At 67.7% G+C, this 27,891-nt stretch overlaps 2 protein-coding genes across 3 annotated transcripts; both read left to right on the forward strand.

The window, feature by feature from the left end:
- The first annotated feature begins 337 nt into the window (after positions 1-337).
- FGFRL1 (fibroblast growth factor receptor like 1) lies at positions 338-13,524 on the forward strand. 2 transcript variants are annotated; one of them, XM_070366775.1, is made up of 7 exons: positions 338-637; positions 1,218-1,309; positions 9,457-9,729; positions 10,805-10,885; positions 10,982-11,266; positions 11,353-11,706; positions 11,835-13,524. In XM_070366775.1, exons 2-7 carry the CDS (start codon positions 1,234-1,236, stop codon positions 12,275-12,277), a joined length of 1,512 nt encoding a protein of 503 aa, XP_070222876.1. In that variant the 5' UTR covers positions 338-637; positions 1,218-1,233; the 3' UTR covers positions 12,278-13,524. The 2 variants fall into 2 exon arrangements, with proteins under 2 accessions (XP_070222876.1, XP_070222877.1); XM_070366776.1 differs by lacking the exon at positions 10,805-10,885.
- Positions 13,525-20,471: 6,947 nt separating this feature from the next.
- Positions 20,472-27,862, forward strand: LOC138986829 (collagen alpha-1(I) chain-like). Its single transcript, XM_070366764.1, has 5 exons — positions 20,472-20,580; positions 21,141-21,341; positions 21,415-21,536; positions 21,591-22,121; positions 27,563-27,862. The coding sequence occupies exons 1-5, from the start codon at positions 20,472-20,474 to the stop codon at positions 27,710-27,712; spliced, it is 1,113 nt and encodes a 370-aa protein (XP_070222865.1). The 3' UTR covers positions 27,713-27,862.
- The last annotated feature ends 29 nt before the right edge of the window (positions 27,863-27,891 follow it).

The following is a 27,891-nucleotide window of genomic DNA, read 5'->3' on the forward strand; positions in this document are numbered from 1 at the left end:
GGGGCGTGGCCGCGCTCCGGGGAGCCGCCCCGCCCGCGGGCGTCCCGTACTGCTAGGGTTAAGGCCGCGAGCCAGGCGGTGGCGGGGCGGGCGCGCTCGCCGATTGGCAGAAAGTTCGGGCGCGGGGCGGGGCTCGGGGCGGGGAACGGGGGCGGGGCGCGGCGGCCAGGACGAGCCGATTGGCGGGAAGTTCGAGCGCGGGGCGGAGCGCAAGGCGGGGCGCGGGGGCGGGTCGTGGGGGGCGGGGCGCGGGGGCCACGGCGCGCCGATTGGCGGGAAGTTGTGTCGGGGCGGGGCGCGCGGCGGGCTCGGCGCTCGCTCCGGGAGAGTTGACAAAGCCCCGCAGGGAAGGACGCCTCGCGGCGTGGCGCCCCGGGCCCCTCGCCCCGCCGCCCCGGGATCGCGGCCCCGGCCCGCGGACCGCCCTCGCCGCCCTCCTCGCCCCTCGCCCCGGCCCCGGCCCCCGATCCCCGCCCCGGCCCCAGCCCGAGCCGCCAGCGCGCAGGTAGCGCCGCCCCGTCCCGAGGCCGGGCCCGGGGGCGCGGGGCGGCGGGGTGCGGCGCCCGGGGCGGCAATGACCGCGCAGCGCGCCCCGCGGGCCCGGCCCTGAGCCCCGCGGCCCGCGAGCCCCGCCGAGGTGAGCCCCTCCGCGCGCCTCCGATTCCCGGGGCGGACTGGGAGGGCCGATTCCGAAGGGCCGGGGGCCGGGGCCGCGGGCGGGGGCGGGGGCCGAGCGTCCGGGTCCCCGCTCCGCGGCGAGGGGCCGCAGGCACCGGCACGCGCCGCCGCGGCTCCCGCCCGGCCCGAGGTCCTGCCCGCGCCCCGCCCCCGCCCCTGCACCCCACGTGGGCCCCCCCAACGCAAATTTGTCCGCTAATGGCGCAGGCGATTATCTGCGGGGCCGCCGGTGTTGTGTGTCCCGCGGGCAGGGCCCGAGTTACAAGCGCCAGGAATCCAGACGGTGTTTGGAGGGGGGGCGGGGGAGGTCGGTAATTAGTGTAAACCCTTTGTCTGCCTTTGATACCCACGGTTACCCTGCCGCCGCTTCCTCCGCCCGGAGCGCGCCAGGGAAGGCGGGGCGGCCCGCACCTCAGTTCCCCTCGTCCAGGGCCGGGGTGCTGGCGGCTCCGGGGCCCTCGGCCCAGGGGAGGGGGAGCGGGGCGGAAAACCAGCCCCCCCACCCGCACGCAAGTGACCAGCCTTTGAATAACCCCCAGGTCCGCACTGGCCGAGATGACGCCGAGCCCCGCGTTAGTGCTGCCGCTGCTGCTGCTGCTGGGGGCCCTCCCGCCGGCCGCCGCCGCCCGAGGTGAGTGCTGGCGCCCAGCCCGGCGCCCCGGCCTCCGCCAGCGCCGCCCCTTTCCCTCAGGCCCTGAACTCTGCCACAGTGCCCGCCTGGCGCGCGTGCCTGCGCCCCGCCCCTGCTGGCCGCGCGCAGCCCGGCCCCTCACCCACTGGGCCCCCAGCTCACCCACGGGCCAGTGCAGCTCACGCGTCGGCCCCACACCCAAGGGGCTCCTCAGCTATCTGTGGGGCCTCCCCTCTCATCATGAGGTCCCCCAGATCACCCACAGGGTGATCTCACTGTGTGGGCTCCCCTAGCTCTGGCACGGGGTCCCACACTGGCTGGCAGGTTGGGCTCTGGCCCCAGTTCCCCTCAGAACACACACATCCACCCGCCGCTGCAGTTGAGGGCAGCCACTGATGGAGGATCCCTGGGCACTGGGCAGTTTGGCCACAGTGGACCCAGTTAGGCCCCTGAAAACCTACAGAAACCCCCTGGTGGCCAGGGTCGGGTGTGGGGACAGTGGGGACCTTCTTGGTATGTGGGACTAACGACCCAGACCAGTGCGCTAGGCCTGCCCGTCTCCAAGAAGGTGCAGGGTTGGGGCCAGGGGACAGGACCCAGCACACGGGGTGGGAGTAAGGGCCTGTCTTAAGGCAGATGCTGAGACCACCTGCTTCAGGCACACAGTGCGTCCCTCAGCACGGCATGTGCCACAGTGGGGCCTGGACGCGGGCAAGAGGGCAGCCTCAGATACCCCTGGAGGGACCCCTCCCCCAGCAAGTGGCGCCCTTGGCTGACTGGCGATGGGTGATGCGTGCCCATGGACTCCCACTGCCGTGTTCTGTGCTGGACTCCTTCAGCGAGGCGGGACCTGTGGCCAGGCCAGCCCTGTGGGTGTGTTGACCACTCAGGATTGTCCTTGCCCTGTCCACCAGTCCTCTGAGGCGTCGCACCCCGCCCCCGCCGCTGCCCCGCAGGCGCACCGAGCCCAAGCTGGCCTTATATGGCCACATTCGGGTGTGGGGTGGCGGGCGGCGGCCCAGGTGGGCCTCATGCCACGGTACCCCCCCGCCTGCCCTGCCGGGGACTGGCTGGCTCGCTTGAGGGTGGGGGCTGCCCAGGCGTGGCCGGGATGGCAGTGTCCAGGGTGCTGCGGACACTCGGGTCATGCCCAGCGAGGCTCCCCACCCCCGGGGCCAGCAGCTCGGCCTCCGATTGCCCTTTCGTCTGCTTGGACTCCCCCATCCCCGAACCTGCCTGTCCTCTGGCCACTTGGCCAGAGAGGCTTGGGAGGCCACTGGCCTGACCTGGCCACTGGCTGGAGCCTGAAGTGGAGGGGCGGGTGGCAGTGGGCCGTGGACGGCTGTGGGCAGCAGGGCCTGCCTTGGCACCGAGAGGTCCCCCAGGGGCTACACCCCTCTTGGTGCCCTTTGGCTGAGGCCTTGGGCTGCGTGGTGAGGGCCCTGGCGGCCGTGGGGAGGTGGGATCCACTTTCCAAGGGCAAGGGCCTCTGTGGTTTCTGGTGGGGGGGTGCTCTTCCTGAATCGTGTTGGCTTCTCCTCCAGGCCTGGACTGGAGGGCAGAGCCATCTCAGGCCCTTCCCACTTGGCGCGTGAACAGGCTGAGTGTGGACCTTCTTCAGGCAGGCAAACCAGCGCAGAGAGAGTTTGGGTGGTTTTTTGAAGCCGCTTTCCCCGTGGTGTCACAATTTCTGGAATCAGTACATTTCTAGACTCAATATTTTTAAGGTTCCCCTTTTCCCAAAGTTTCACAATCTTGGTGGGTTAGTCTTAAGCTTTTTTTTTTTTTTCAAATTTGAAAAAAGACTTTGGCTTTCTCCGTTTCCACTTTACTTCTCAGTGTGAATTCGAGAGGCTCCGAATGAAGTGCCTTTTACAATTTACTTTGAAAGAAGTCATTTCAGGGTTTTCTGAGGAGTGCCACGTGTGGACTTTTCTGAGGATGGTGCAGTGGACGGTCTCTGAGCAGCGGGCCCTGAAGGCCCCTCTCCCTCCCCTGGACCTGGCCAGCGTGCGGGCCACCTTCCGCCTGTGGGATAGTGCAGGCTTCAGGCCGACTTGCCTGGGGGCTGTGGTGGAAGGCTCTGCCAGGGCCTGTGAGTCCACAGGGAGGCGTTCGGCTGTCAGAAAGGCTGTGATATGTGTGCTGGTGGACCTCAGCGTCTGACCAGGCTGCGAGGGGCCTCCTCCTCGCCCCCCAGGCCCCTGCAGGTGGCACTGGCCAGTGTGCAGCCGGGCCAAGGTGGACTCACGGGAGCCCGGCCCAGGCTCTGCGAGGTGGACCTGGGCCAGCGGCCCACTTATGTCTTGTCTTCGGCCCCACTCCTGGAAAGAAAAATAAACCATTGCCCCCTCTGCAGGGAGGAGGGAGCGAAGAAAGTCGCCCTTGGCTGGGCCTGGAAGTGCTGCCTACCAGGCTCCGTCTCCAGTGCGCCAGGATCAATGGGCCCCCGAGTCCTCCTGGCTCTGCGGCGGCCCTAACGAGGGAGTTGCTGGTTTTCTCTAGCAGCAGCCCCAGCCTCTGGATCGGCTGGGCGGCCCAGGCCCCACAGACGTGCGGGGGAGGCGGGCGGAGGCCTCCCATCGTGGCCTGCTTTGCCCCATTCTGTGCCTCCATGGGTGACCGCAGCCTGGTGTGTCCGGGGGACAGCCTCAGTGAGCAGGTCAGCACGCAGAAGGAAGGGGTGCCCACCCCATGGACACTCTGTCCATTGCGGCCCCCCACTCTTCCTAGCGGTGGTCACGGGTGCTCCAGTAAGTACAGTCTGCCTTCTCTCAGGGCCCAAGGCGAGCAGGGGCCGCCATCCTGTGGGTTTCACAGCCCAGGTCCCCTGGAGAGGCTCAGGTGTAACAGGGCCAGGTGGGATGGGCCTGGAAGGAGAGGTGGTCCTGGTCAGGTGAGGCGAGGAAGTCCTCCAGCGGTGGGAGTGTCATGGGCAGAGGTGGGCAGCTCACCAGGCCCGGGGTGGGCATGGCGCCTTGGCCTAGCAGGGTAGGGCCCTTGGGTGGGGAAGGGCTGGACTGGTCGGCTGAGGGGGGCGTCTGGGGGGTGGTCCACGAGGCTTTGTGTGCTGGGGCCTCCATTCCCACCCTGTGCCCCGCCGAGTGGCTGGGGCAGGGTCTGGAGGCGGCATGCTAGGGTCGGGGGGGCGCATGTCCGCACCGAGCACAGACTGGCCTGGGGGGGGGACTGGCCCAGGGTGGGGGTGCTTCTGGAGCTGTCCCCGAGCTGGAGCCAGGGCAGGGAGTTGCCCTAGCCTCGGGGCTGCCGAACCCCAGGGTTTCCCATCTTGGCAGGAAACACAAGTCCTCTTCTTCCTGCCGGGGAGTTTATTTTGTGTGAGATTTTCACAAGCTGTGTGCTGGATAACGGGGCCTGGGGAGCCGGCAGGGAGGAGGGAGGCCCCGGCTCCCGTGACACTGCCCCCGGGCGCCCTCGAGTCCAGGGCCGCCCCCGCCTGCGCAGCAGCCAGTCTGGGTCCTGGCTACACTGTGGGGCTGGTCCTGGAGCTCACCCTGAGGGTCCGGTGGCCCACCCCATGGCGTCCGGGGCCTGGGGGTGCCCAGTCTGGGTCACTCGGGCCTCAGAGCCTCGGGCCTTTCCTGGAGAAGCCGCTCAGACCTCAGTGGAGCGGACGTGGGACCCGGCCGGCTGCTGGGGGTTGGTCGTCTGCAGCTGTAGCCTAGAGACCCCGCGTTCGCCCTGAACACCTGGGGGCTCCAGGCTCGGGAAGGGTCCTCTCACCTCCTAGGCGACTGCCCCTGGGTGGTCTGGGCCCCGAAGCGCGTTACCCAGTCCGCTGCGTCCAGCAGGGCAGGCGTGGGAGGCCCCAGTGGACAAGGGCCCTCTCCGCCCTTGACAGCTGGGAGCGCGTCTGTGAGGTGGCAGCGGGGGGCAGGCACGGGCAGGTTTGCAGGAGGGTCAGCACTGAGTCTGTGGACCCAGTGAGACCTTGACACTGCACCAGGGCTGCCCAGCGCTCAGCTGTGCCCCGGGCGGGACGGGCGTTTTCCAGTCACCGTCCCCCCTGGCAGTTCCCATGGGTGCCCCGAGGGATGTGGCACCATCAGGGTGATGCTCTGGGCCCCCCACCGGGGTCCTGGGGGTGGTGAGGGTGAGGTAGAGGAGCCCTGAGGCTGGGCTTCCCCTGGAAGTGGAAGGGGCCCCTGGTGCCCACTCCCCTGCCGGGCGGCTGGGCAGTGGGTGGTGGGGACGCTCCCGCCGCCTTGCTCGGTGGGTCAGGCCGTCCCTTTGCCACGCCCAGAATGGCCTGGTTTCTCAGGCAACCACCTGTCCTGCGGGTCCTACCAGTTCCACTGCAGATCCTGTGGGTCCGGCCCCGGGGCCGCCCCGGACCAGCTGGTGAGCAGGAGCCTGTGTGCTTGTGTGGCTGTGCAGCGGTGCTGGGCGGGGGTCTGCCGGCCTCCTGGCAGCCATGTGGTGGTCCTCCCCTGTGCCCACCCCCTGCGCCGGGTGCTCCTGCCCTTCCCCTGGGGCCTCACCTCCCTGGGGAGGGTGCTGGGCCCAGAGCCTGGCACTCACCATGGGAAGCACCTCGTGTGTCCCACCCCCTAGACAGCCTACCGCACCAGCGTCCAGGCCGGCCCTGTGGGCCGGCCTCTGGGGCCCAGCCCCCTCCCCACCTGCTGGCTTAGCTGGTCCTGCACAGAGGATGGCAGCTCCCGACCGGCCAGGCCCACTGTGGTCAGCTTGATCCAACCCACCCGAACCTTGCCACGGCCAGAGCATTCCTCAGGCTGGAAACCTGCGGGGCTTTGCGGGGCTTGCTGGGGACAGGGCTGCCCTGACGTGCAGGCTAGGGGCTCAGGCTCCGTCTCCTTACCTGCTCTGAGGCCTCTGGCACCTGGGGCTTGGGGGAGGGCTGGTGTCTGGCTTACCCACCTTGAAGGTAGCTTGGGGTCGCAGGCCAGGGCCCACTGAGCACCCTGGGTGGCTGGGAGGGGTGAGGGCTGACCTTGGGGTGCCCCCGCTCCCCACGGCCAGGCCCCTGGCAGACTGTGAACAGAGCAGGGAGTGTGGGTCCAGATGGAATGGCCAGGGCAGCTCACCCCACCCCAGGGGGGCAGAGGCCACGAGGCACGGGTGCTGCACTTCAGGGTGGCCCCCAGGCCCTATGATGATGACTTGGGGGGGTTTGGGGGGCTCCAGCTGGGGGTCCCTTCTCCATCTGCCCAGCACCTCTGCCCTGGGTCGCAGCGGGGTCTTGTTATAGCAAACGTGGGGAAATGGAGCCCCCATCCAGGTGGGGGAGCTGCAAGCCTGGGGGTCTCTGGTGCTCAGAGGAGGGGGTCCGCACCCCCTCTTGGGGTGTGCGTCTGGGGGACAGTGTACGGGGGGCAGCATCGCAGCCGTGTGTGGCCCCAGCTCTGGGTCCCCAGTGGCTCAGGGGTGAAGAGTCCGCCTGCAATGCAGGAGACTCAGGGTTAGGGTTAGGATATTCCCTGGAGGAAGGCATGACACCCAACTCCAGCGTCTTCGCCTGGAGAAGCCCATGGTCAGGGGAGCCTGGCGGCCTACAGTCCGTGGGGTCGCAAAGAGTCCTACCGACAGCAACTGAAGCAACGCCCGAGCAGCTGCAGAGCTCGAGGAGGAGGAGGGAGAGGAGGAGGAGGGAGAGGAGGAGGGGCTCTGCTCACTCTGCCCATGCCCGTGGTGCTCAGCCCGCGTCCTGGGTGAGACCCTGCCCAGCCCACCGCCTCCACACCCACTTTGCACCCTGCCTGTGCCCTGAACCTCCCAGCACCATGGCTCTGGGAGGTGCTAGGTTGGGGCTTCCTGGAGGCCACGCTCTAGGGAGGGGCGGCAGCTGGGCGGAGGGCCTGCGGGGAGCTGAGGGGCAGGGGCGCCCCCCCGGGCCCCACCCCCCACCAGGCCCTGCAGGGGCCCCCAGGTCCCCATGTGAGCCTCAGTTTCCCATGGCAGAGCATCAGGATGCCCCGTCCAGGTGGAACAACGGGGCTTGTGTTTCCTGGGCTAAATATAGAGCTGCTGCAGCCATGCTGGCGGCCAAAACCCCCAGGAGTCTGGGGGGCTGGGCCTCCCGCCTGTGAGCCTGCAGGGGTCTCTGCAGAGGCTGCGGGGCTGGCCAGGCGGAGCACAGGTGGGGGCGGGGCGGCCGCGCGGGAGGGGCTGTTTGCTTTGGGATGCGGCTGGCTCCGCAGGCCTCCGTGGGCACTGCCTCGTCCTCCTCCGCTCAGGCTGGCTTGGGGGGCCACACTTCCGGCCCATCTGGCGGTCACTGGGCCCCGTCCCTCCTCTCTGCAGTGACCCCGGGCAGCGTCCGCACCACCCGTGGTTGCCCCACTCCCTCTTCTGAAGGCCTCCTTCTGGGGGATGGGGAGGGCCCGCATGGTTGGGCCGGCCCCTTCTTTGCCACTGAGGCAGGCTGCTCAGGGTCTGGGGGTGTTGGCGAGGGCCCAGTGGTGCCTGCAGGTTGCGGTCGGGACAGGCAGAGCCCCAAGGGGGAGGCTTCGCATACACGTGTGTCTGTGTGGACACGTGTGGGTCCACGTGTATGATCCTTGTGTCCAGGTGTCAGCCTGGGGGACCGGGTGCAGGCTGGGGGCACCCTCTTTGTCCTGCAGCCTTGGAGGCCCCTGGGGATGGTGGAATTTCAGGCAGTGACAGGTGGTGGACAGGGTCTGCCTGGGAATGAGGCTGGACCCTGGGCAGCCTGGTTGGGTCCTCCTGGGGTCCACTTGTCTGGGGCCTCCGATGCCCCCCCGCACTGTGAGCTGAGTGGGTGCCTGGGGGCGGGCCCTGTAGACTGCCAAGTCATTAGGGAGAGGTGGTCAGGGGAAGCATGAGGGCTGGCTGGCTGGGGCAACTAACTGCCTGAGGGGGGTGCGGCCCCCCGAATAGGATCTCTGTCGCTCACACCCCGGTCCCCTGGAAGCAGAGCCTCGGGACCCCCTCCCCACTTGGGGCCCCAGAGAAGCTGAGCCCGGGGCCGTCAGCTCGTCCATCCCCAGGGGCACAGCCACCACCCTCCCTTGGCACCCCAGGCAGGGGCGACGGAGGTCCACGCCCTGCAAGGGCCCTGGGAGCCGCAGCGTCTGGGGGACCCACAGGAGCACTCTGGTTGCAAAGCAGCGGTGGAACCAGCTGGCAGCTGCGTGTTGAAGAAACACCAGCTGGTTATTGAAAACACATGCCGCCCCTGGGCCCCGAACGATAGCGTCTCAGAGCAGCCGCGCCAGGCCGGCACCTCCGCGCAGTCAGAACACCCGGACGCGGCCCTCCTGGCCTGAGTGGCGGCCTCGAGGGGTGGAGGCACCTTCCAGTGGCTGGTGGCTGGAGTCCCGGGAGCCCAGCCCGGCCAAGCCCCTGAGAAGGGCAGCTGAGTGCCCACGGCTGCCTCTCCTGGTCTGGAGGGACAGCGGGTGGCTGCCCACGAGAGAGGCCCGAAGCCCCCGTGGTCTTCCCGTGGTGCTGGAGCTGCACATGGGCCCCGGCTCCGGGCCACAGGCACGGCGGGGCTGAGGGTCCCCTTGGAGGCAGCTCCGTAGCCTTGTGGTGTCCGCGGTGTCCTTCCCCCGAGCCGTCTCCTGTTGCCGTCTAGACCTGATCACCCCCATTGTGCCCACACTTGACCCTGGAGGAACTGAAGCTGGACCCAGGCCGGGGGGATCAGGGACGGTCAAGGGCACCATGGCCTCAGCTCAGGACTCTGCCTTCTCCCACGGGAGAGAGTGGTCACCCATAGCTGGAGTGCCCAGCTGCTTGCCCTCTGACCCCAAGGCCTTGGTGACCTGGTGTGGCCTGGCTGGCAGCAGGGAGGCTCTTGTCCGGGCAGACAGACCTGGTTCAGTGTAGCCCAGGCACACACGGGCACAGATGCAGAGACACTCGCGTGTGCACACCCTGTCCGTGAGGGGCTGTCCTTACTGGTCTGTGCACATGAGTCCTGGGTGAGCCGGTCCTCCCGACTGTGTTCCGGCTCCTGTGCGAGAGCGCGCAGGGGCCCCCGTGGTCTGGGGGGGCAGGCAGGAGTCTCTGCATGGGGTCCTGGGTGGGCTCCCGGCAGGGACAGCCCTACCGCCAGCTCCTAGTGCCCACACTGCCTTTGCCCTGACCGGCCCGCTGCCAGTCCCCTCCTCCCTGACAGAGCCCTCTGACCCCCGCAGGGCCCCCGAGGATGGCGGACAAGGTGGTCCCGAGGCAGGTGGCCCGGCTGGGCCGCACGGTTCGGCTGCAGTGCCCCGTGGAGGGGGACCCGCCGCCACTGACCATGTGGACCAAGGACGGCCGGACGATCCACGGCGGCTGGAGCCGCTTCCGCGTGCTGCCCCAAGGGCTGAAGGTGAAAGAGGTGGAACCGGAGGACGCTGGTGCCTACGTGTGCAAGGCCACCAACGGCTTCGGGAGCCTCAGCGTCAACTACACGCTCATAGTGATGGGTCAGTGTCAGGTTTTTCGGCGCCGGCCGGGAGGCAGCACTTCCCGAGTGCCCACCGCCACCCCCCGTCCTGCCTGAACTTGACCACTGCCCCCCAGGACCCGGGGGTCCCGCTGGCTGCCTCTAGTCCGGGACACCCCCAGCCCGGGCCTGCCTCCTCAGGCTGCACCTCGGGGAGGGGCCTTTCCTCCCGGCCTCTTCTCCCCCAGAGTTCTGCTGGCTTGAGGGGCCAGGGCTGGCTGGGAGACAGCAGGAGTGGGTGGGGGGCCCCAGCTCGCACCAAAGTGCAGCCTGGTGGGCCAGGCCGGCCGGTAGCCTTGGCGTCGGCCGTGACTTTGAGGCTCAGGTTTCCAAGTTCAGAGGGGCCGCTGGGAAGCAAGGGCCTTGTGTTCTCTGCCTCCGGGGCCCGGGCTTGGGGACTGGGCGGCGCCCCAGCAACACGCCCTTCACTCGCTGGTACCAGGCGCTGGCCCGGCCCTCCCCCACGGGCGCCGGAGCAGCACAAAGGAGGAGCCCGACCCACACACCCCACCGCTGGGTTTCCAGGGTGGGGTCCGAGAGCCGGGCCTTGGTCCTGGGCCCTGGAGGCGGCGGCTGTCCCGGGGAGGGGGCATTCCTCAGCATTCCCCGCCCCCCCCACCAGGTCCCCTCTGGACTGTGGAATGGGAATACTGTGGGTGTCCCCCACCACGTCCTTTCAAAGGGGAGGATGACCAGGCGGTATGCGAGCCATGTCAGTTCACCGAGCCCTCGGCCCCTTGATGTGGGCTAGGGTTACTGCAGCTGCTGGCAGGCCCCGGCCCCCACCACCCCCAGGCCCTGCAGACCCCCGGGAGCCAGGGTGGGAGAGCCAGACCTCCGTCCCACCCACGCCTGGCGGGGTCACCTGCACCCAGGGAGTGGGCCGGGAGGCGGCTCCCGCCCAGCTGTCCCTGGGATTCTGAGCTGCGGGCGTGCATCCACGGCCTCCTGCTGGTGTGCTGGAGCCTCCAAGCTGGGCCTGGGGCTGGGCTCCATGCTGGGGTCTCACAGGGGCTACTGAGGCCCCTCTCACGTGCCCTGCCCGCCCCGCCCAGATGACACCAGTCCAGGAAGGGAGAGCCCCGGGCACGACAGCTCCTCTGGGGGCCAGGAAGACCCAGCCAGCAAGCAGTGGGGTGAGCAGAGGGGCGTCAGGTGGGCTGGGGGCTGGGCCTCACCGCTCCCCCGACCCTACCCGGCCCTCTGACCTCCACATCTCCTTCCCTCTTCAGCGCGGCCCCGCTTCACGCAGCCCTCCAAGATGAGGCGCCGCGTGATTGCGCGGCCCGTGGGCAGCTCCGTGCGGCTCAAGTGCGTGGCCAGCGGGCACCCGCGGCCCGACATCATGTGGATGAAGGATGACCAGGCCTTGACCCGCCCGGAGGCTGGCGAGCACAGGAAGAAGAAGTGGACGCTGAGCCTGAAGAACCTGCGCCCGGAGGACAGCGGCAAGTACACGTGCCGCGTGTCAAACCGCGCAGGCGCCATCAACGCCACCTACAAGGTGGACGTGATCCGTGAGTTCGGGCGGGGGCCTGGGTGGGGCGAGGGCTGGGGGCGGGCTGCAGCCCCGGGGCCACGCCCAACGCTTGTCCCTGCGCAGAGCGGACGCGCTCCAAGCCTGTGCTCACGGGCACGCACCCCGTGAACACGACGGTGGACTTCGGGGGCACGACATCCTTCCAGTGCAAGGTGCGCAGCGACGTGAAGCCGGTGATCCAGTGGCTGAAGCGCGTGGAGTACGGCGCCGAAGGCCGCTACAACTCCACCATCGATGTGGGTGGCCAGAAGTTCGTAGTGCTGCCCACCGGCGACGTGTGGTCGCGGCCTGACGGCTCCTACCTCAACAAGCTGCTCATCACGCGTGCACGCCAGGATGACGCGGGCATGTACATCTGCCTGGGTGCCAACACCATGGGCTACAGCTTCCGCAGCGCCTTCCTGACAGTGCTGCCCGGTGCGTGGGCCTCACCCCGCCCCCAGCGGGTCCCGCCCCGCCAGACCCCGCCCATGCGCGCCAGCTGGGCTGTGGGGTGCCCGCGCCCTGACGGTTCCCTCCCTGCCCCTCCTCGGTTTCTCCTACAGACCCAAAGCCACCAGGGCCGCCCGTGGCCCCCTCGTCCTCCACCACCAGCCTGCCGTGGCCGGTGGTCATCGGCATCCCGGCCGGCGCAGTCTTCATCGTGGGCACCGTGGTCCTGTGGCTCTGCCAGGCCAAGAAGAAGCCGTGCGCCCCGGCCCCGGCCCCCCCGGCGCCTGCACATCGCCCGCCCGCCACAGCCCGCGACCGCGGCGGGGATAAGGACCTGCCCGCCCCCGCCACCCTGGGCTCCGGCCCCGGAGTGGGGCTGTGTGAGGAGCTCGGGCCCCCGGCCGCCCCCCAGCACCTGCTGGGCCCCGGCTCGGCCACTGGCCCCAAGCTTTACCCCAAACTCTACACAGACACGCACACGCACACACACTCACACACACACTCACATGTGGAGGGCAAAGTCCACCAGCACCAGCACACCCACTACCAGCGCTAGGGTGCCTCGGGCGGGCTCGTGGCGGCACAGCCAGCGGCAGGCTGGGGGCCGTCTCCCCGTGCCCCGTGAGGCGCACACACGTGGACGCGCGCGCACACACACACAGTCAGACTCCATCTCCCCGTGCCCCGTGAGACGCACACACGTGGACGCGCATGCACACACAGACACAGTCAGACTCCATCTCCCCGTGCCCCGTGAGACGCACACACGTGGACGCGCGCGCACACACAGACACAGTCAGACTCCATCTCCCCGTGCCCCGTGAGGCGCACACACGTGGACGCGCGCGCATACACACACACACAGTCAGACTCCATCTCCCCGTGCCCCGTGAGACGCACACACACGTGGACGCACACACACACACGACATACCTCTGGACACACATAGACACACACACACTCACACTCACATGTGCAGGGCAGAGGCCACCAGCACCAGCACACCCACTACCAGGGCTAGGGTGCCTCGGGTGGGCGTGTGGCGGCACCGCCAGCGGCAGGCTGGGGGAGGGCCACAGGGGAGGACAGACCGTGGGGCCATCTCCCCGTGCCCCGTGAGACGCACACACGTGGACGCGCGCGCGCACACACACACACACATACACGCAGACTGAGAAGCCTTTGGGAAGGCCTGTATTGTAACCGCAGTGTGCATGTGGCGACCGGCTAGCTCATGAAGGAATCCCTTGGCCCCGTGAGAAGGATTTCACGGAGGCCATGGTCACCCCCCCACCCTGGCCTGGCAGGAGATCTGAGAGGCACCCTGGCTTTGCAAACCAAAAACTCCGACCCCGTCCCCGCGCCTGCCTGCCCGTGTCCCTGCCCTGGCTATTTTTGCCACCACCTGTCCTGGTGTCCAGGAGTCCACCAGCACCCTGGAGGGGGTCGGGCGGGGCAGTCCTGGGCCCTGTCCTGAGCGGCTGGAGCCAGCGGGGGGTGACTTTTGTCCCACCCGGCCTCCCACTGCCAGAGAGGAGGGGCCTTTGATATTTATATTTAAGAAATTAAGATAATAATATTAATAATGATGAAAGGAGGGCTGGGCCACAGAGACTTGGCCTCTCCCGGGGCCCAGGACCCACCTGGCCTTGTGGCCATGCTGGATGTCCACCCTGGCCTGGGCACCCATCACCCCGCTACCCGTGGCCCCAGACCTCTGTAATTTTATATAGAGTTTGAGCTGAAGCTTCGTATATTTAATTTATTTTGTTAAACAAGAAAACGTGCATCCTTTTCCTCGAAGCTGGTGTTCTTCCTGTGTACGTGTGTGCACCTATATGCCGGGAGCCGCGTGGCCAGGCCGCAGGCTCGGGGCCCCCGGAACCCACCATCAATGTCCTGGACGCTCACCTGTACGTGCGTCTTTGGCCAGCCCGAGTCTGGCTGGCTGGGGGTCTGCTTTCTGTACTGGTGTGGCCCCCCGCCCCCAGTCCTCACCGCAGGGCCCGTGCTCCTCCCGCCCCACATTCTGGGGCTCGCCTCATACCCTCGGTGGGCAGGTGGGCTGGGGGCTGCCGCAGGGCCCCACCCACCCTTGGTGGGGCAGCAGTGCCTCCCTCGACAGGGAGACAGGCTCTAACTCGCCTGCCGGCCAGCAGGCACAGCTTGGGCCACCCTGGCCCGCAGGTTCTAGAGCCTCTTAAGGAGGAGCACGAATAGCTTGTGGGATTTTCGCAAGGCCCCCAGCGGGACCACGGTGGCCAGCCGGCAGGAGGGGTGAGGCCAGCCTGATTCTGGTTCTCAGCACTTCAGGCCAGGAGCATGGGCCCCGCCTAATGCGTGGCTGGGTATCTTCCACCTGACCTGGAGGCTGGGCCTTCTTGCCTCCTCCATGTCCCCCTGCTGGGCTGCTGCCCACTTCCTCTCCCCGGCTCCGAGCTGGACCTCCGCCTCTGCTGCTGTCTCTCAGGCCTCAGTCCCCTCTCCCTCCTCTGCTGGGACCCCAGGCAGGGCAGGACGGGACCCCCTGTCCTCTTCAGTTCTGTGCCCCCAGCCTCTGGCCTCCCAAGGTGGACTGCACTCCTGTCTCTAAGGAGGCAGGGGCCGGCCCTGAGGGACCCCTCACCAAGCTCAGGCTGGATGACGGGGGCCACCCACAGCCCCAAGGGAGACCCAGGGCCTGGCTGCGGCGGGAAGCCGGGCGGCAGTGGGGGCTGCCGGTGGCCCACAGCTGGTGACCAAACAGATGTTCCCCAGACAGGACTGGCTGCAGCCGACGCCTGGCTGGGTTTCAGTCTGAGGGGGAGGGTGGAGAGAGAGGAGGCCCTGGGCAGTGGGGAGACCTCAGGCAGTGGGCCGTCTCTGGGTCATAGGAGTTGAGCTGCCCCCTCTCCAGCGTGCGGGCAGAGGGGCAGGTTCCTGGAGGGTGCGGTCCCTCGGAACCTCAGAGGAGACTCTGGGACCCCAGCCCTGTGCCCTTGGCCTGAGGCCGGTGCTTTCCACCTGGCTCATGGGGACCAGCCTCACCATCTGCCCCAGGGAAGGCGGGGACTAACGACCTGGCCACCCTTAGGGCCTGTCTCAGCCTGAGAGGTCTGGTTCTCTGGAGACCAGTGTCCATCCCCCAATGCCCTTCCTGGAGAGAGGGCTGCTGGGGGGCTGGTCACTCTGTAGACCTGCTGGGGTGCCGGGAAGGGCATGGGGGCGGGGGTGGGGTCTGGACGACTAGACAGGTCCATCTGCATGGGGCTGGGCAGCCACCAAGAAGCCCAGCCCCGGATTACAGGCTGGCCACACCTTGGCGCTCAGAGTCCTCAGCCACGCCATCTCCCGCTTCTAGCTGTGGGGGGTGGGGGAGAGGCAGGAGGGCACCACATGGCCCCAGGACGCCCAGCATCCTTCTCTGGGGTGCCCTGCGCCTCTTGCGGGACTAAGGCTCCCAGGGCCGCCCTAACCGGGCGCGGAGTTATCCGGACTCACCTGCCTACCTGGGGCCTCTGGCCGGCCCCGCCCCCTGGGGACCCTGCGAGACCTGGGAGCCCCGAGTGGGCGGGGCGCCGGGGGACGGGGCGGGGCCGGTGGGAGCGCGAGTGGGAGGGGCCGATAGGAGCGCGAGTGGGAGAGGCCGGGCGGCGTGAGGGTAGGGTCCTGGGGCGAGAAGGGCCGAGGGTCTCGGAGTCAGGCCCGCTCCCGGGGTAGGGTCAGGGCTCCCGGGGTCGCACCAGGAGAGGCTCCGCGGCGGGGCTTTGCCTCTTGGGCGCTTGGGGGCCAAGCCTTGGTCCCCGCTGGCCCTCCACAGTTGCCCCTCCATAAATACCAAGGCCAGGACCTAAAATGTGCCCTTGGTCACAGGCAGAAAGACCAGCTAGCAGCCACCCGTGATGCCATTGGGGTCCCAAACAGGAGCACAAAAGCTTCCCTACCCCCAGCTTCGTGAGTTCCCCGTGGGGTGGGAGTGGGCCCTGCACCTTGTCCTAGGAGGGTTCCAGTCTCGAGAAACAGGAGGGGGACCCAGCTGTGTTCTCCGTAATTCCCAGGCCAGACTGGGCCACCGGGACCAAAACCCCTGATGTCCATGGCGGGGTTCTGGGTGCTGAGTAGGTGGGGGTCCCAGGAGGGTGGAGCCCCGGAGCCAGACCAGCACCTTCCCTGTGGCCTGGGCTGTGACAAGCTGTCTTCTTCAAACCTGCCAACTCGAAAGGGCGGCTCAAGCCCTGATGCCTGGGGGTGTGACTGGCCCTTCCCACCCCCACCCCTGCCTCCCAGCCGTCCCGGTTTCAAAGGGGCGGCTGAGAGGCTTCTGCAGCTGTCCCAGAGGGGGGACCCTGAGACCGATGTCCAGGGACCCGGCGACGCGGCAGGAGGGTGAAGATGGGGGAGTGTAGGGCCACACCTGTGGGGCTCAGTTGGGAAGGCCTGGCAGGAGAGCAGAGCCTCGTCCGGGGGCCTGGCCAGGGGGCCTGGAACAGGAATGCAGGATGTAAGACTCAGGAAAGGGGACAGGAACATGGGTCGTGGGTTCAGGACGTGGGACGAGGACACCCCGCACAGCACAGACTCACCCAGGGCTCGGGACGTGGGGCCAGAGACTGCAGGTGCCAGCCAGGTTGCCCAGCCTCCTGGGCAACACCGCATAGGGCTTGCAGGAGCCTGGGCCTGCTCAGGGGCCAGGGTGGGGTGGAGGGGCTGCGATGTTAAGGGGCTGACAGGTGAGCGCCCAGACCCAGGGCACAGGCCAGAGACGCGGGGATCCCACAGGGTCAAGCCACCCGGGGCTGGGCGGGGCCAGGCAGCAGCCCTCACCACATGCCTGGGGCACCAGCCCCCATGCAGCCCTCCTGCGGGCAGTGGGCGGGGCCAAGGCTGCTCATCACGCGCAGGGGGCGGGGCCTGGCAGGAGGCTCCCTTTGCGCCCGCTCTGACCTCACCCAGGGGTGGGACCCCGTCCTACTCAAGCACCCAGGGCTGACTGGGCTCAGGACCCTCAGGAGATGGGCCGGGCATCGGGGAGCCCGGGGCCAGGGGCTCTCCTGGGAGCCCTATAAAGGTCCATGCAGTCCTTCTCCCGATTCAACCCCCACCCTGCCAGTCCCACCTAGGTGCCCTCCCCATGCCCACCTTGACAAGCCCGCTTCAGTCTCGCCTTGGCTCAAGAGGCCTCTGCAGGCCGGTGACCCCCCTAGCCCAGCCACCCTGACTCCTGGACTGCCGCTGTCTGTGGAAGGAAGGATGGGCTTCCCAGCAGGCCACAGGTATTAGTGAGCCCAGGCGGGCAGATGGGAGTTCGTAGGGGTCCCCAGACTGGGGAATGTAGTGGCTGGGAAGGGGGCTCTGCCTCCCATGGGGCTTCTCCCGTGCAGACCCCCGGGGGGCCCCCGATGGAGCTCTGGGTCGGCAGCTTCCAGCGCCTTGTTCTGGCTGTGCTGCCTGGGGTCACCTGGAGCTGTGCCTGGAGGGCACAAGAGCCCGCTGTCCAGGGCACCTCTGCTGGGCAGCAGCTGGCACCCTGGTCAGCTGCCTGCGCCCCTGGCATCGCTGATGTGAGGTATGGAAGCCTTGACACGGGGCTCGCACCAGCCCTGGGTGGCTGCGCCCATCCACCACATGGCTACTGCCAACTGGGCCTGGTGTCTCACACCCCCGCCCTGGCGCCCCGGGAACTGGGCGAGGGCACTCGGCCAGCACTAGCTCTGCATCCGCTCCAGGGCGAAGGAGGCCCTGGGCCAGGGGCCTTCAGCGCACTCCTGCGTTTAGGGGTGCGGGCTGGCTCCTTGGGGGTCTTGTCTCTGGCGCCTGTCGGGGGCTGTGAGACGTAGCGTTGCTGTCTGGCGCCATGGCCAGTGCTGAGATGTGCGGCCTCTCCTGCCTGCATCTGGGCTCAGTCCCACTCCGGCCTTGCCCGGGGCTGGCAGGCTTGCTCGCTCCCCTCTCCAGGGCTGCAGGGGTGAGGGCACCTCCAGAGGCTTCACCGATCCCCACCTCCTCCCCCACTGCACCTTCAAGACTCCGTGGAAGCTGAGCTCTGCAGGACCCACCAACTCCACAGACAGGCCTGGGGAGAGGGTACATGTGGCCCTGCCTCGGAGCAGCCTCAGGTTAGGATCCATCCCCGTGGGGGCTGGGATGAGACACACCCTTGGCCCCAGGGCCGGATGGAGGGACCAGTGAAGGGTCTGCAGCAGCCCCAGGTAAGGGTGGGGTGGGCCCAGCGCCCAGCACCCGGAAGCTGTGTGCCCTGTCCCCCTTGCCCTGCAGCCACGGGGCGTCTGGCTCCGGGCCTGCAGGTGCGGACAGCTACCAGCAGCTAGCTGGAGGGGCCCCTTCTCCTGAGTCTCAGGGGTTGGGGAGAGCGTTCGTTTGGAGGAAAGGCTGAGCCATCCTTGTGTCCCCAAAGCGCCACCCCCGGGCCCTAGAGACCCTCGCAGAGAGGACACGCAGGGGTGTCTTGGCCCTGGTACTTGGGCTGTGCCCCCAGGAGCCACCATCTGCTTCTGTGGGCCCCAGTGATGGGGGCTCCATGCGGGGGTGGGGCAAGGACACCCCAGCGTCACCCTGATGGAGGCAGTGAAGGTGGGCTTCGGGGGGAGGCCCTGGGGAGCGTGGAGGCACCCCACCCCTCCTGCTGACACTGTCCCCTCCTCGCACTCAGGATTCCTGACCTTCCTGGAACCTGGCAGTCTCTCTTGTGGGGCCCTGGGTGCCTGGGCTCTTGCTGGGATGCTGCCCCATCCCTCCTGCCCGTCCCTAGGTCTGCCCCAAGGTTGTCCCAGTGGGCTTTTCATGAAGTCCTGTGGCCTGCCCACTCCCTGCCCCGACCCACTTTCAGCCCCACTCTGGGGACCCGTCACTGGGTGTACACCTCCAGCAAAGAGGGCTGGTGCGGTGAGGGGCAGGGGCAGGGAGCTCTCTGGGTCCCCGACCCCTGCCTCCTGCCCTCGCCCTCTTCCGTCTCGTGGCGGGGACAGGGGTCTGCCGCCTCCAGGAGGACTGCAGTGTGGCCGAGAAGAGCGTGTAGTGGTCAGCAGCCGTGGCCTGGCCTGCCTCTGACCTCTGATGTGGGCTGGGACAGTGGGGGTCTGGGGTCACCACCGTATCCCCTTCCAGCCCTGGGCTGCAGGCCCCACCTTAACCCTCACCCTGCTCTCTGTCGCCTGGCAGCACCCCAGGCTGACCTCCCACCCAGCGCACATGAGCTGTCTTCTCAGGCAGCAGACCTTCCCATCTTGAGGCCCCAGGCAGCTCCCTGCCACTCTGACCCTCAGTCTCCTTCTCTGTGGCAGGGATGAGAGACCCCAGCCAGCAGGAGCCCCTGTTACTGCGTGGGTAGGAGGTTAGCGCAGGCCCGGGACCAGAGCACACGGAGTGGACCCGCCTGGACGGGGCCCGGGGCGGGGCGGGGTGGGCTGGGGTGGCACCGGACTCCACAGAAGCAAATTCCTTCTTCCTTCACTTTTTCCTCTTTTTTTTTTTTTCCACGTTCTTCCAAAAGCCGTCCTCTGCTGTTCATTCCTGGAGCCCCTCCAAGACCATCGGCTCCAGCTCCACTCGTGGCCACAAAGCTCCTTTGATGGCAGAGGCGGGAGCTAAACCAGCAGTGGGGGAGGGGGCTGCGGGCCCGGCGCGGCCTCAGGGTGTCTTCAGGGGGCAGGGCTGGGCCGGGGTGGGGGTGGGGACCCAGCAGGGACCCCAGCCCCGGGCTCAGCCTTGTTCCTGGCTGGGAGGATGGTGGCCCCTGAGCCCAGCACCCGCGGTTGAGGCGCCCTGGCTGTTCTCGGGGCGGCTGTGGGGGCCTTCGTGTCCACCTGGGTCTGCCGAGGGCGGGTGCCAGCCTGCTGGGAGGTCCGCGGCCACAGGACCCTGTGCCTGGCTGACGGATGGAATGGCGTTTGCCTTGGATTGTCTGTCCTCTGCCAGTGTCTCCACCCACGGTCTGCGGGGCCCAGACGGGCACACAGCAGCACTCACTGAATGTGTGGAGAGAGGGGCTGTTGGCAGCAGAATGTCAGGGTGTGGTTCTTCTCCTTTCTGCCCTCTTGGAAACCGAGAGGCCTGGCCCCCCTTTTTGCCCCCCAGAAGCCAGCTCGGAGTGTTGGGCACCCTCAGTTGCCAGGGAGGCCTGGATGGGCCGCAGGGTGATGGGGAGTCACGGGCATCACAGGGCAAGGGGGTGCCGGGCTGGCCTGGGGCTGGACAGCCGCATGCCATGGGCTGGTGATGGCAAGAGTCTGCACAGGAGGAGGCGCAGGGCAGGCACGGAGCTGCCTGGCTGCTGCCTCGGGGCTTCGGGCGGCCAGGGCGGGGAGGGTGGCAGGCCAGCTGGGTCCGGGACAGGCTGCCGGCTCCCGGGCTCCTGGGCCTGCAGCTGGTACCCGAGGCTGTCCGTGCACTGAGCCCTCGCAGCTTGGCCAGAGGACTCTCGCTTGGCTACAAACACAAACATCACCCCCGGGCCCCGCGGGGGCAGCGGCCGGGTGGGGAGCAGGCCCAGAACGAGGCACAATCCACCCTTTGTTCCCGAGGCCGCCCGGAGCCTGCGGGCCAAGAGGAAATGAGGCCGCGCCAGCCAGCAGCCCTCACGGCCAGGCCCCATGGACACCGGGCTGGGCCCGCAGAGGAGTGGAGGGGCCCTGGGGAGGGGCCTGGGAGGGCGCTGGCAGGGCTGAGCGGTGTGGACAGAGAGCCCGCACCCCCACCCTGCACGCCCACCAGAGAGGCCTGCCCTGCGCCCTGTGGAGGGCCATGGCCGGAGCATGTGTCCTGGAAAGGCCCTGCTCCGGGCTGAGGCTGGCCCGCTGGAGGCCTCCTTCCCCGCCAAAGGCCGCAGACAGGCGCTGGGTCTCTCCTGGCTGAGGGTGGACAGTGGGAGGCACGGCCTGACTGGCCAGGGGCTGGCCCACGCCCCACCCCACCCCTCACCGCTTCCCAGAGCCCCCTGGACAGGACCGAGGGGACAGGGTCTGCAGTCCATCCCTGAAGCATTCGAGCTCTCCCTTCCCCCTGAGTGAGGCGGGCCTTGGGCTTAGAGTCCTGTCCCAGGCGGCCTGGGGCCCCTGATGGGAGCGTGTGCACACTTGTGCGTACTCTGTGTGCACACGTGCAACTCTGCATGTGGGTGTGTGGGGCTTGGGGGCGCTCCCTCACATTTCCCTTCATCCACACACCCTTCCGAGAGGCCTCCTGGAGTCCTCGTTTGTGAGACTCCCTGGTGGGGGCGTCCCCTGGGGTCTCCAGCCAGGCCTGCAGCAGCGGGCCCCAGGCTGCCCCGTGTCTCTAACTCCGGAGCATTTCAGCCCCGCCTTAGCCTGTGCTGAGGCTGAAATGGGACCCAAGTCCCCCTTGTCTCTGAGATCTGCGTCTCCCCTGGGGAGGGCTGACTCCACCAGCCAGGCACCTAGCAGGGCCCACTTTCGTCCTCGCAGGCAGCGATCCCACCAGGCCCGACCCCACGGCGGGGGCGGCCTGGGGTCCCACCGGAGTGCCGGGCAGGAGCTCAAGGGGTGACGTGCCTGCCTCAACTCAGGTCTGGGTGCTGGACCCTTGGGGTCCTCGCAGAGAGAGGGGGCCGTGGGGCAGGGGCTGTTGCCGTATCCCTGAGGCCCAGGCTCAGCCCGGCGGCCAGGGTGGGTCTGGGGGGTTCTCCTTCCCCCGACACCAGGCCCGCGTCCACTCCCGGGGTGCCGTCTGGGTCCCCAGCAGGGACGGAGCAACGGTGGAGGCCCCGCTCGGACTGGGGTCCTCGGGGGCGGAGGGCGGGGGGCGGGGCTCTGAGGCCTGGGCGTCTGGCCCCGCCCTGCGACGTACACGTGCGCACGCCCGTGCGTGACGACCACGCCGCCGGCGCTCTCGAGGGGCTGCGCGGACCCGCCTAGACCGCGAGTTGGGGGCCCTTCCTGGGGGTGGGTGGAGCCCGGCCCGAGGCTCGTGCCTTCCCGCAGCTCCGGGGAGCTTTGCCGTGTCCCAGCCCCAGCCCAGACCCCGGCTGCAGCAAACACCGGTGGACCGTGCTGCCCCCCAGCCCGGAGGATGCGGTTCTCCTGGGGCAGAGATGGGGCCGGGCCCGTGAAGCCGGGTCCCCAGTAGGCCTGGCCTCCGGCAGCTTCCTGCCCCAGTGTGGCCCCCGCTCGCCTCGACTGGGAGACGACCACAGCGTGGGGTCCCCGGCCGCCCCTCGCATCCGCCAGGGCCTCCCAGAGCGACACCCGCTCTGGCTACCGGGAATGCAGGGGAAACGCACACTCAGGACTAAGGAGTGTGGCCCCCACTTTAGAGGAGGAACTGCCCATACCACTTTCCCCAGAGTCCACGAGACGGTTGCCCAGCTGTGCCGGCCTGCTGCCCAGGCCCCTGCCACCCCCAAGCCCACCCACAGCCCCCTGGGCCTGGAGGGGACCTCAGTTCAGGTAAGGAGCCTGCAGGTCCCACGGTGCCCCAGGGCCCACCCCCGCAGGGGGCTGAGGGTGGTTTGTTGTTCTTCCTGGGAAGAGGTTGGGGCGGGAGGGGCCTGCCTCTGCCCACCAGCTGCCCTGGAACCAGGGGCCCGCAGGCGGCACACGGGTGTGTCCAGCCCGTGGGGGTCTGTCCTCCAGGGCGTGTCTGTGTCAGGGGCCTGGGGCTCAGGGCCCAGGGCAGGTGGCAGCAGGCATCCCTGGGGGTGGGGTGATGGTGGTTCGTGGCCCCCACCCCTTTCCTCAGGTCCAGGTACCTAGAGAGCATGGTGGGGGGCGGGCAATAGGTCTGGAGTCCCAGGCTGTGGGAGGACCTCCCCTGGGTGTCGGGGGCTCCGCCCCGTGGCGGCCCCATAGCACCTGCCTTCGGGCCGGGTGGCCATAACGACCATCCTGCGTTTCCGTGGCTCAAGCCGACGCAGGTGGGGACGGCCGTTCCTCCAAGGAGGACAGGTGGGTGCAGGTGGGCCCAGCCTGGGGTGCCGGAGGGCCATGGGAACTTGAGGGCAGCAGGCTCCAGGGCCTGGCTGTGGGGGTCAGGTGCCCGCGGTCAGCCTCGCGCTCCCAGGCCGCCTGGGTGAGAACCGTCCGACACCTCCTGGGGTCTGAGCTGGGAGGGCAGGGGGACTGGCTGCGGGGCTTCAGGGCCCCCTCCTGGCCCCGCGCCCACTGACCTGGTGGGCAGCCCTGCCTCCCTCCCAAGCTGGGCTCCTGGCCGGTCAGGAGGCCAGGCGCGGTAGCAGGACCCCCGCGGCAGGGCGGTGGACCGGCCTGGGGTGGCCCCTTAGCGGGCACCGGCCTCAGAAGCCGACGGCGTGAGCGGGAAGGTTCTGGGCTCACGTTACAATTTCCAGTGGAAAAACAGCCCCGTTTTGAATGCTGGCTCCAAGCTTTTAAAAAATTATAAATATATCCAGTTTCCTCACGTGCGCTCAGCTGGTGATGGCTGAGGCCCAGAGCGACCAGTGGAGGGCCCATTGGCAGGGCTGACCTGCAGCTCTGGGGAGACACCCCCTCGGCCTGGCCAAGGGGCCCTGGGGTGCAGGCCCATCCTGGAAAGCGGGGAGGCTGAGGCTGCGGTGGCCAGAGTTGCAGGGACGTCAGGAAGGGCCCCTCTGTCCTGCGGGGTTGTCCTCTGCTCAGGCCTTTGACGACTGCACCTGACCCCAGGTTGAGGGGCGGGAGCTCTGGGGGCCGCCGGCTCCCAGGGCCTCAGGGTGCAGGGCGGTGGGGCTGTTCCGGGACTCAGGACTCTGTTGCCTGCCATGGCCATCGTCGGTGTGGAGGGGGCTGGGCTGGGTGCGCGCACACATGTCTGTACTCCCGTAAGTGTGTGCGTGGTGTGAGTCTGGGCATGTCTGCAGCTGCCCCCACACTCGGGTCAAGCCTGGACTTGGGCACAACAGGGTGAGCAGGTCTTCCGGGAGGGTGCAGAGGTCCTGGACTGCCTCTCTCTGCTGCCCTGGTCCCTGTGTATCCTCCACGCTAGATGTCCCCAAGCCGGGGAGGCGGGCCCTGCCCAGTGGCCTGTTTGCTTCGCAAAGCAGCAAACATCCTCGGTGCCATGTGGCCGCCCGTCCAGAAGTGCCACGGGGTCAGTGGGGACCCTTGCCTCCCCCGGCCACGTTCCTGGGTTCACGGAAGGCTCTTCCTGGTGCTAAAAACATCTGGAATCGCTTCCACGGGCTGGATTCGAGCTTCCTGCAATTGGAAATGGGGCTGTCTCCTTCAGGAGAGGAGGCTGGCGGGTCCGACCTCTCCCCTGCTGGCCGCACTGCCCGAAGGGTGCTCCCAGCTTGGCCGGTGTGGACAGGAAGCCGGCTCGGGTGGAAGTTCTCAGCCTCCAGTGGAGGCTCCTCTGGGCAGGAACTGGAGGTGGACCAGGGAGGCCCATTGCAAGCCTGGCCTTCGGCCCGGGGGAGCCACATGCCCCCGTGACCCTGCAGGAGCGTCTAGGAGCCGTGGTAACCCCAGATCCTCCCTGGAGTGGGGACGAGCGGAGTGGCTGGGGGGCCCAGCACCAGGGCACAAGCCAGGAAACCACAGCTGTGCTTCCTCACTGGGGACATGACGACCTCTGGGTTTACGCAGGAGCTGCAGATTCCAGCTGCACCAAAAAGAAAACAGACTCCTCGGCAAGGACGCGCCTCCCGTGTGGAGACCCGCTCGCTCGAAAGCATCCACCTGGGGTGGTGTGGGGGAAGAGCCCTGAGGTGAAAGATGTGAAAGATGCGGAAGCCGGCTGCGATAGAGGAGGAGACGCCCAGGGGCGTCGGCTCGGGAGAAAGGTCCGGGAGGGCCTGGGCACTGACTGCCGTGGAGGACGTGGAGCGGGGACGGGGAGGGCGTAGCGTGGGGGCCTCTCCTGGGCATCTGCCCGCGCCCACCAGGCTCCCTTCCTGCTGGCCTGACCCTGGAGTCAGAGCCAAGTCACCTGAGGCCAGAAACAGCAGCTGCCCACCCGGTCCACATCCCCAGGACGGTGTACGGAGCCCCAGCCCCGCATCCGTGTGTCCCTCGGTCTGCCCAGCCCTGGCGCCGCCCCAGGGGCTTGGGGACAGCGTCGTGGGTGCCCGGGGTGGGGAGGGGTTCGCCTGACAGGGTCCTGGAGGTGCCAGAATCGGCCAGCAAAGCTGCCAGCTGGGTTCCTGGACACAGTGACCCAGGCCGGTCACTCACATGCAGTGCCTGTGGCCGGAGCGTGTCCCGGGGCCACATCCTGTTGGCCCAGGTGGCTCTGGACACCAGGCGGGGTACCTTACCTGGGCAGGGTGCCGCCCAGCATAGGTGGTGGAGCCGGCCCAGCCCTGAGGCCACAGGGCAGCTCTGCGCCCCCCCCCACGGACCCCGCACCTGGTCCTGTCCTGGCTCCCGACCTGCTGCGCCTCCCGGTCAGCCCACCCCCATGGGGGCGCCAGTCACCCCCATGCTGCTCTGGCTAGCGGCAGGGAGACTCAGCACGCCCATGGCCGGCCAGCCCCTCGCGGAGGCAGGGCAGAGTAGGGAGGTGGGTGGGGCAGCCCTGGCTTCTGGGCCTGGGCCGGGTTGGGGGGCGGGGCTTCTCCACGTCCAGTCCGGCTGCCTGGCCTGGCCTGCAGGCGCTGCTGCGCTCCCTGGTGGCAAGGCCACAGCTCTGGGGTCCTCTGCCGGATAAAACACGTCTTTCTGAAAACGGGTTGTGACCCGTTATGGGACTCTTCCTGCCCCTGCTGTGCTTCCGCGGCTGCACCTGGATCCTCTTCTGGGGGCCAGGTGCTTCCACGCGTCAGCGGGAGTGCTGGCCAGGGGAGGCACTGGGCAGGTTGCGGGTGCCAGACCCCAAGTGCACGGGCGCCCTCTGCCAGGCCCCCGAGCAGTGCTGGTGCTGACTCTGCCATGGAAGGTGCTCAAGGGGAGTGAGGCTGAGCTGCCGCGTGGCCCTGGGCTGGGGGGCCGTACCGCCAGCCACCTGCAGCCAGAGGGCCGTGGACTGGTCCCCATCCTCCCTGAGGCCCGAGGGGTCCCGAGACCACCACCCTGATGAGTCTCAGCTGTTCTCTGCTCTAGACAGCGCCTGAGCCGCCAAATCCAACTCGAGTCCCGCGGCATGAGCGCTGGTATGGCTGCCCAGTGCGTCCCTGCTGAGCGCGTCTGCAGGTCCTCGGGTCGGGTGGGCTCTTCTGAAAGTGGTTTTCCTGACAGAGAGGACGATGGTGGGAGAGAGGAGGGCTTTGCCCTCTGTGCCCCGTCCCGCCGCAGCCTTGCGGGAGTGCACTGCCTCTGGGGTCTGCCAGCCCCATCCAGCCCCTTCCAGTCGCCTGTGCCCACCTGGAGCACACTGGGCTTGTGGCTGCTGGCCCTGCCCAGCTCCTGGGAGCAGCTGTGCCTGCCTGTGCTGAAGGCCTGGGCCGTGAGTCCAGCGGGCACAGAGGTGACCACTAGTGACTCTGGGCCCTCAGCTGCCCTCCTGACTTGCATATCTGTGGTCCGTGCTCATCTCTGGGGCACCTCTCGTGGGACCCAGTGCTCTAGACGACACAGGAGCCACAGTCCCCCAGCCTCTGGGCCTGTGGCTGCCAACCTGGCCCAGAAGCCATGGGCGGGGATGGCGCTGGGCTGGAGGGCGTTTTCCTCAGCAGGAGCATGTCCTGTGTGAGAACTCACAGGCACCCGCCATGGGGCAGGAGCAGGGCACCAGGAATGAAAGTTGCTGAGCACCTGGTTGCTGTGTCTAGAGAAATAAATTCGGTAACAAACAAGGTTTTGAGGCACAGAGTGAAAAGCCCTGGGAGGGGCCGGGGCAAACGTGTTGTTGGCCTGAGTCCAGCTGGTCCCCTTGTGTCCTGAGCGTGGCTGCACTGGGGTGCATGGTCACTCAGCATGGCTGCCTGCCCCTGGACACTGCCAGCCACCAGATGCTGGGTTGGGCCCTGGCTCCAGAGCCAGCTAGGGCAGGCACCGAGCGTGGTCGAACGGTCACCCTGGGGGTCCCTGGCCCCTCCTCAGGGGCTGGCCGTCCGCCTCCCTAGCCCCACTGCCCATTGTCCCCTCCCTGGACCTCTGGGATCGGGGGCCACGGGGGTGGGACCCTGAGACCATGGGCAGCTGAGGCACCGAGGGCTCCTATGGCCCCTCCAGACAGGCGCAGGCCTTGCTCCCCTGGCCAGCAGCCTTCCCTCCCACTTACGAAGGTGTCCCCAGAAGCAGGTATGTGACTGCACTCCACACGCACAGCCTAGGGCCCCACTGTCCATGTCGGTGTAAGTTACATGGAGCCTTTCAAACTGTGAAAACATTGCTGTGTGTCAGCATCTTGAAGTAAATTTCGGCGTGCCTTCAGTTTATTATGGTAAACTCTACACTGGAAGGATGGATGCTGAAGCTGAAACTCCAAAACTTTGGCCACCTGATGCAAAGAACTGACTCATGGGAAAAGACCCCAATGCTGGGAAAGATTGAAGGCGGGAGGAGAAGGGGCAACAGAGGATGAGATGGTTGGATGGCATCACCGACTCGATGGACGTGAGTTTGAGTAAACTCCGGGAGTTGGTGATGGACAGGGAGGCCTGGCGTGCTGCAGTCCGTGGTGTTGCAAGGAGTTGGACATGACTTAGGGACTAAACTGAACTGAACTGAAGCTCTACATTTCAGAAAATGTACTGCTGTAACCATTTTAAAGCGTGCAGGCCCGAGGCCTCCATCATGTCTCCAGTTCTGGGACGCTTTCTGCACCCCAGGCGTAAGCCCGACCAGCAGCTCTGCTGCCCAACCCTGGCCCGGCCCTGCAGGGTCTTAGCGTGTGCCTGCTGTGTCTGCACGACACCCGCACCAGCTTCACGGTTGCGGTGGGTGAAGACGTGTGCTCAGTGTTTTGCTCGCTCTCTGTTCTGAATCACTGCTTTCTGTGTCTGCCCTAGGTGGGTCAGCTGGTGACATGTGCACTCGCTCTGCTTTGCTGTGTGCAGTGCCCGCCCCACACCATCCCGTGTGCCTGTCTGCACCAGGTGTCAGGAGGACCCCCAGCAGAGAGCGTATTACTGCAAGGCAGTGGCATCCCTGGAAGGTGAAGAGGCAGAGGGAGCCATGTAGAGCATGGATATGTGTCCACGTGGAACTTGTGTGTCCATGCAGAGCTTGTGTCCACGTGGAGCTCATCACCAGCTGGTGTGCCAGCCCTTGGTGCCTGGAAGCACGTGAGTGGTCCTCTCTCTGGACACCTGCACCGGCCACAAGAAAACGTCAGACG

This window comes from Bos mutus, unplaced genomic scaffold (assembly GCF_027580195.1).
Source record: "Bos mutus isolate GX-2022 unplaced genomic scaffold, NWIPB_WYAK_1.1 CTG207, whole genome shotgun sequence".
Taxonomy (NCBI): Eukaryota; Metazoa; Chordata; class Mammalia; order Artiodactyla; family Bovidae; genus Bos; species Bos mutus.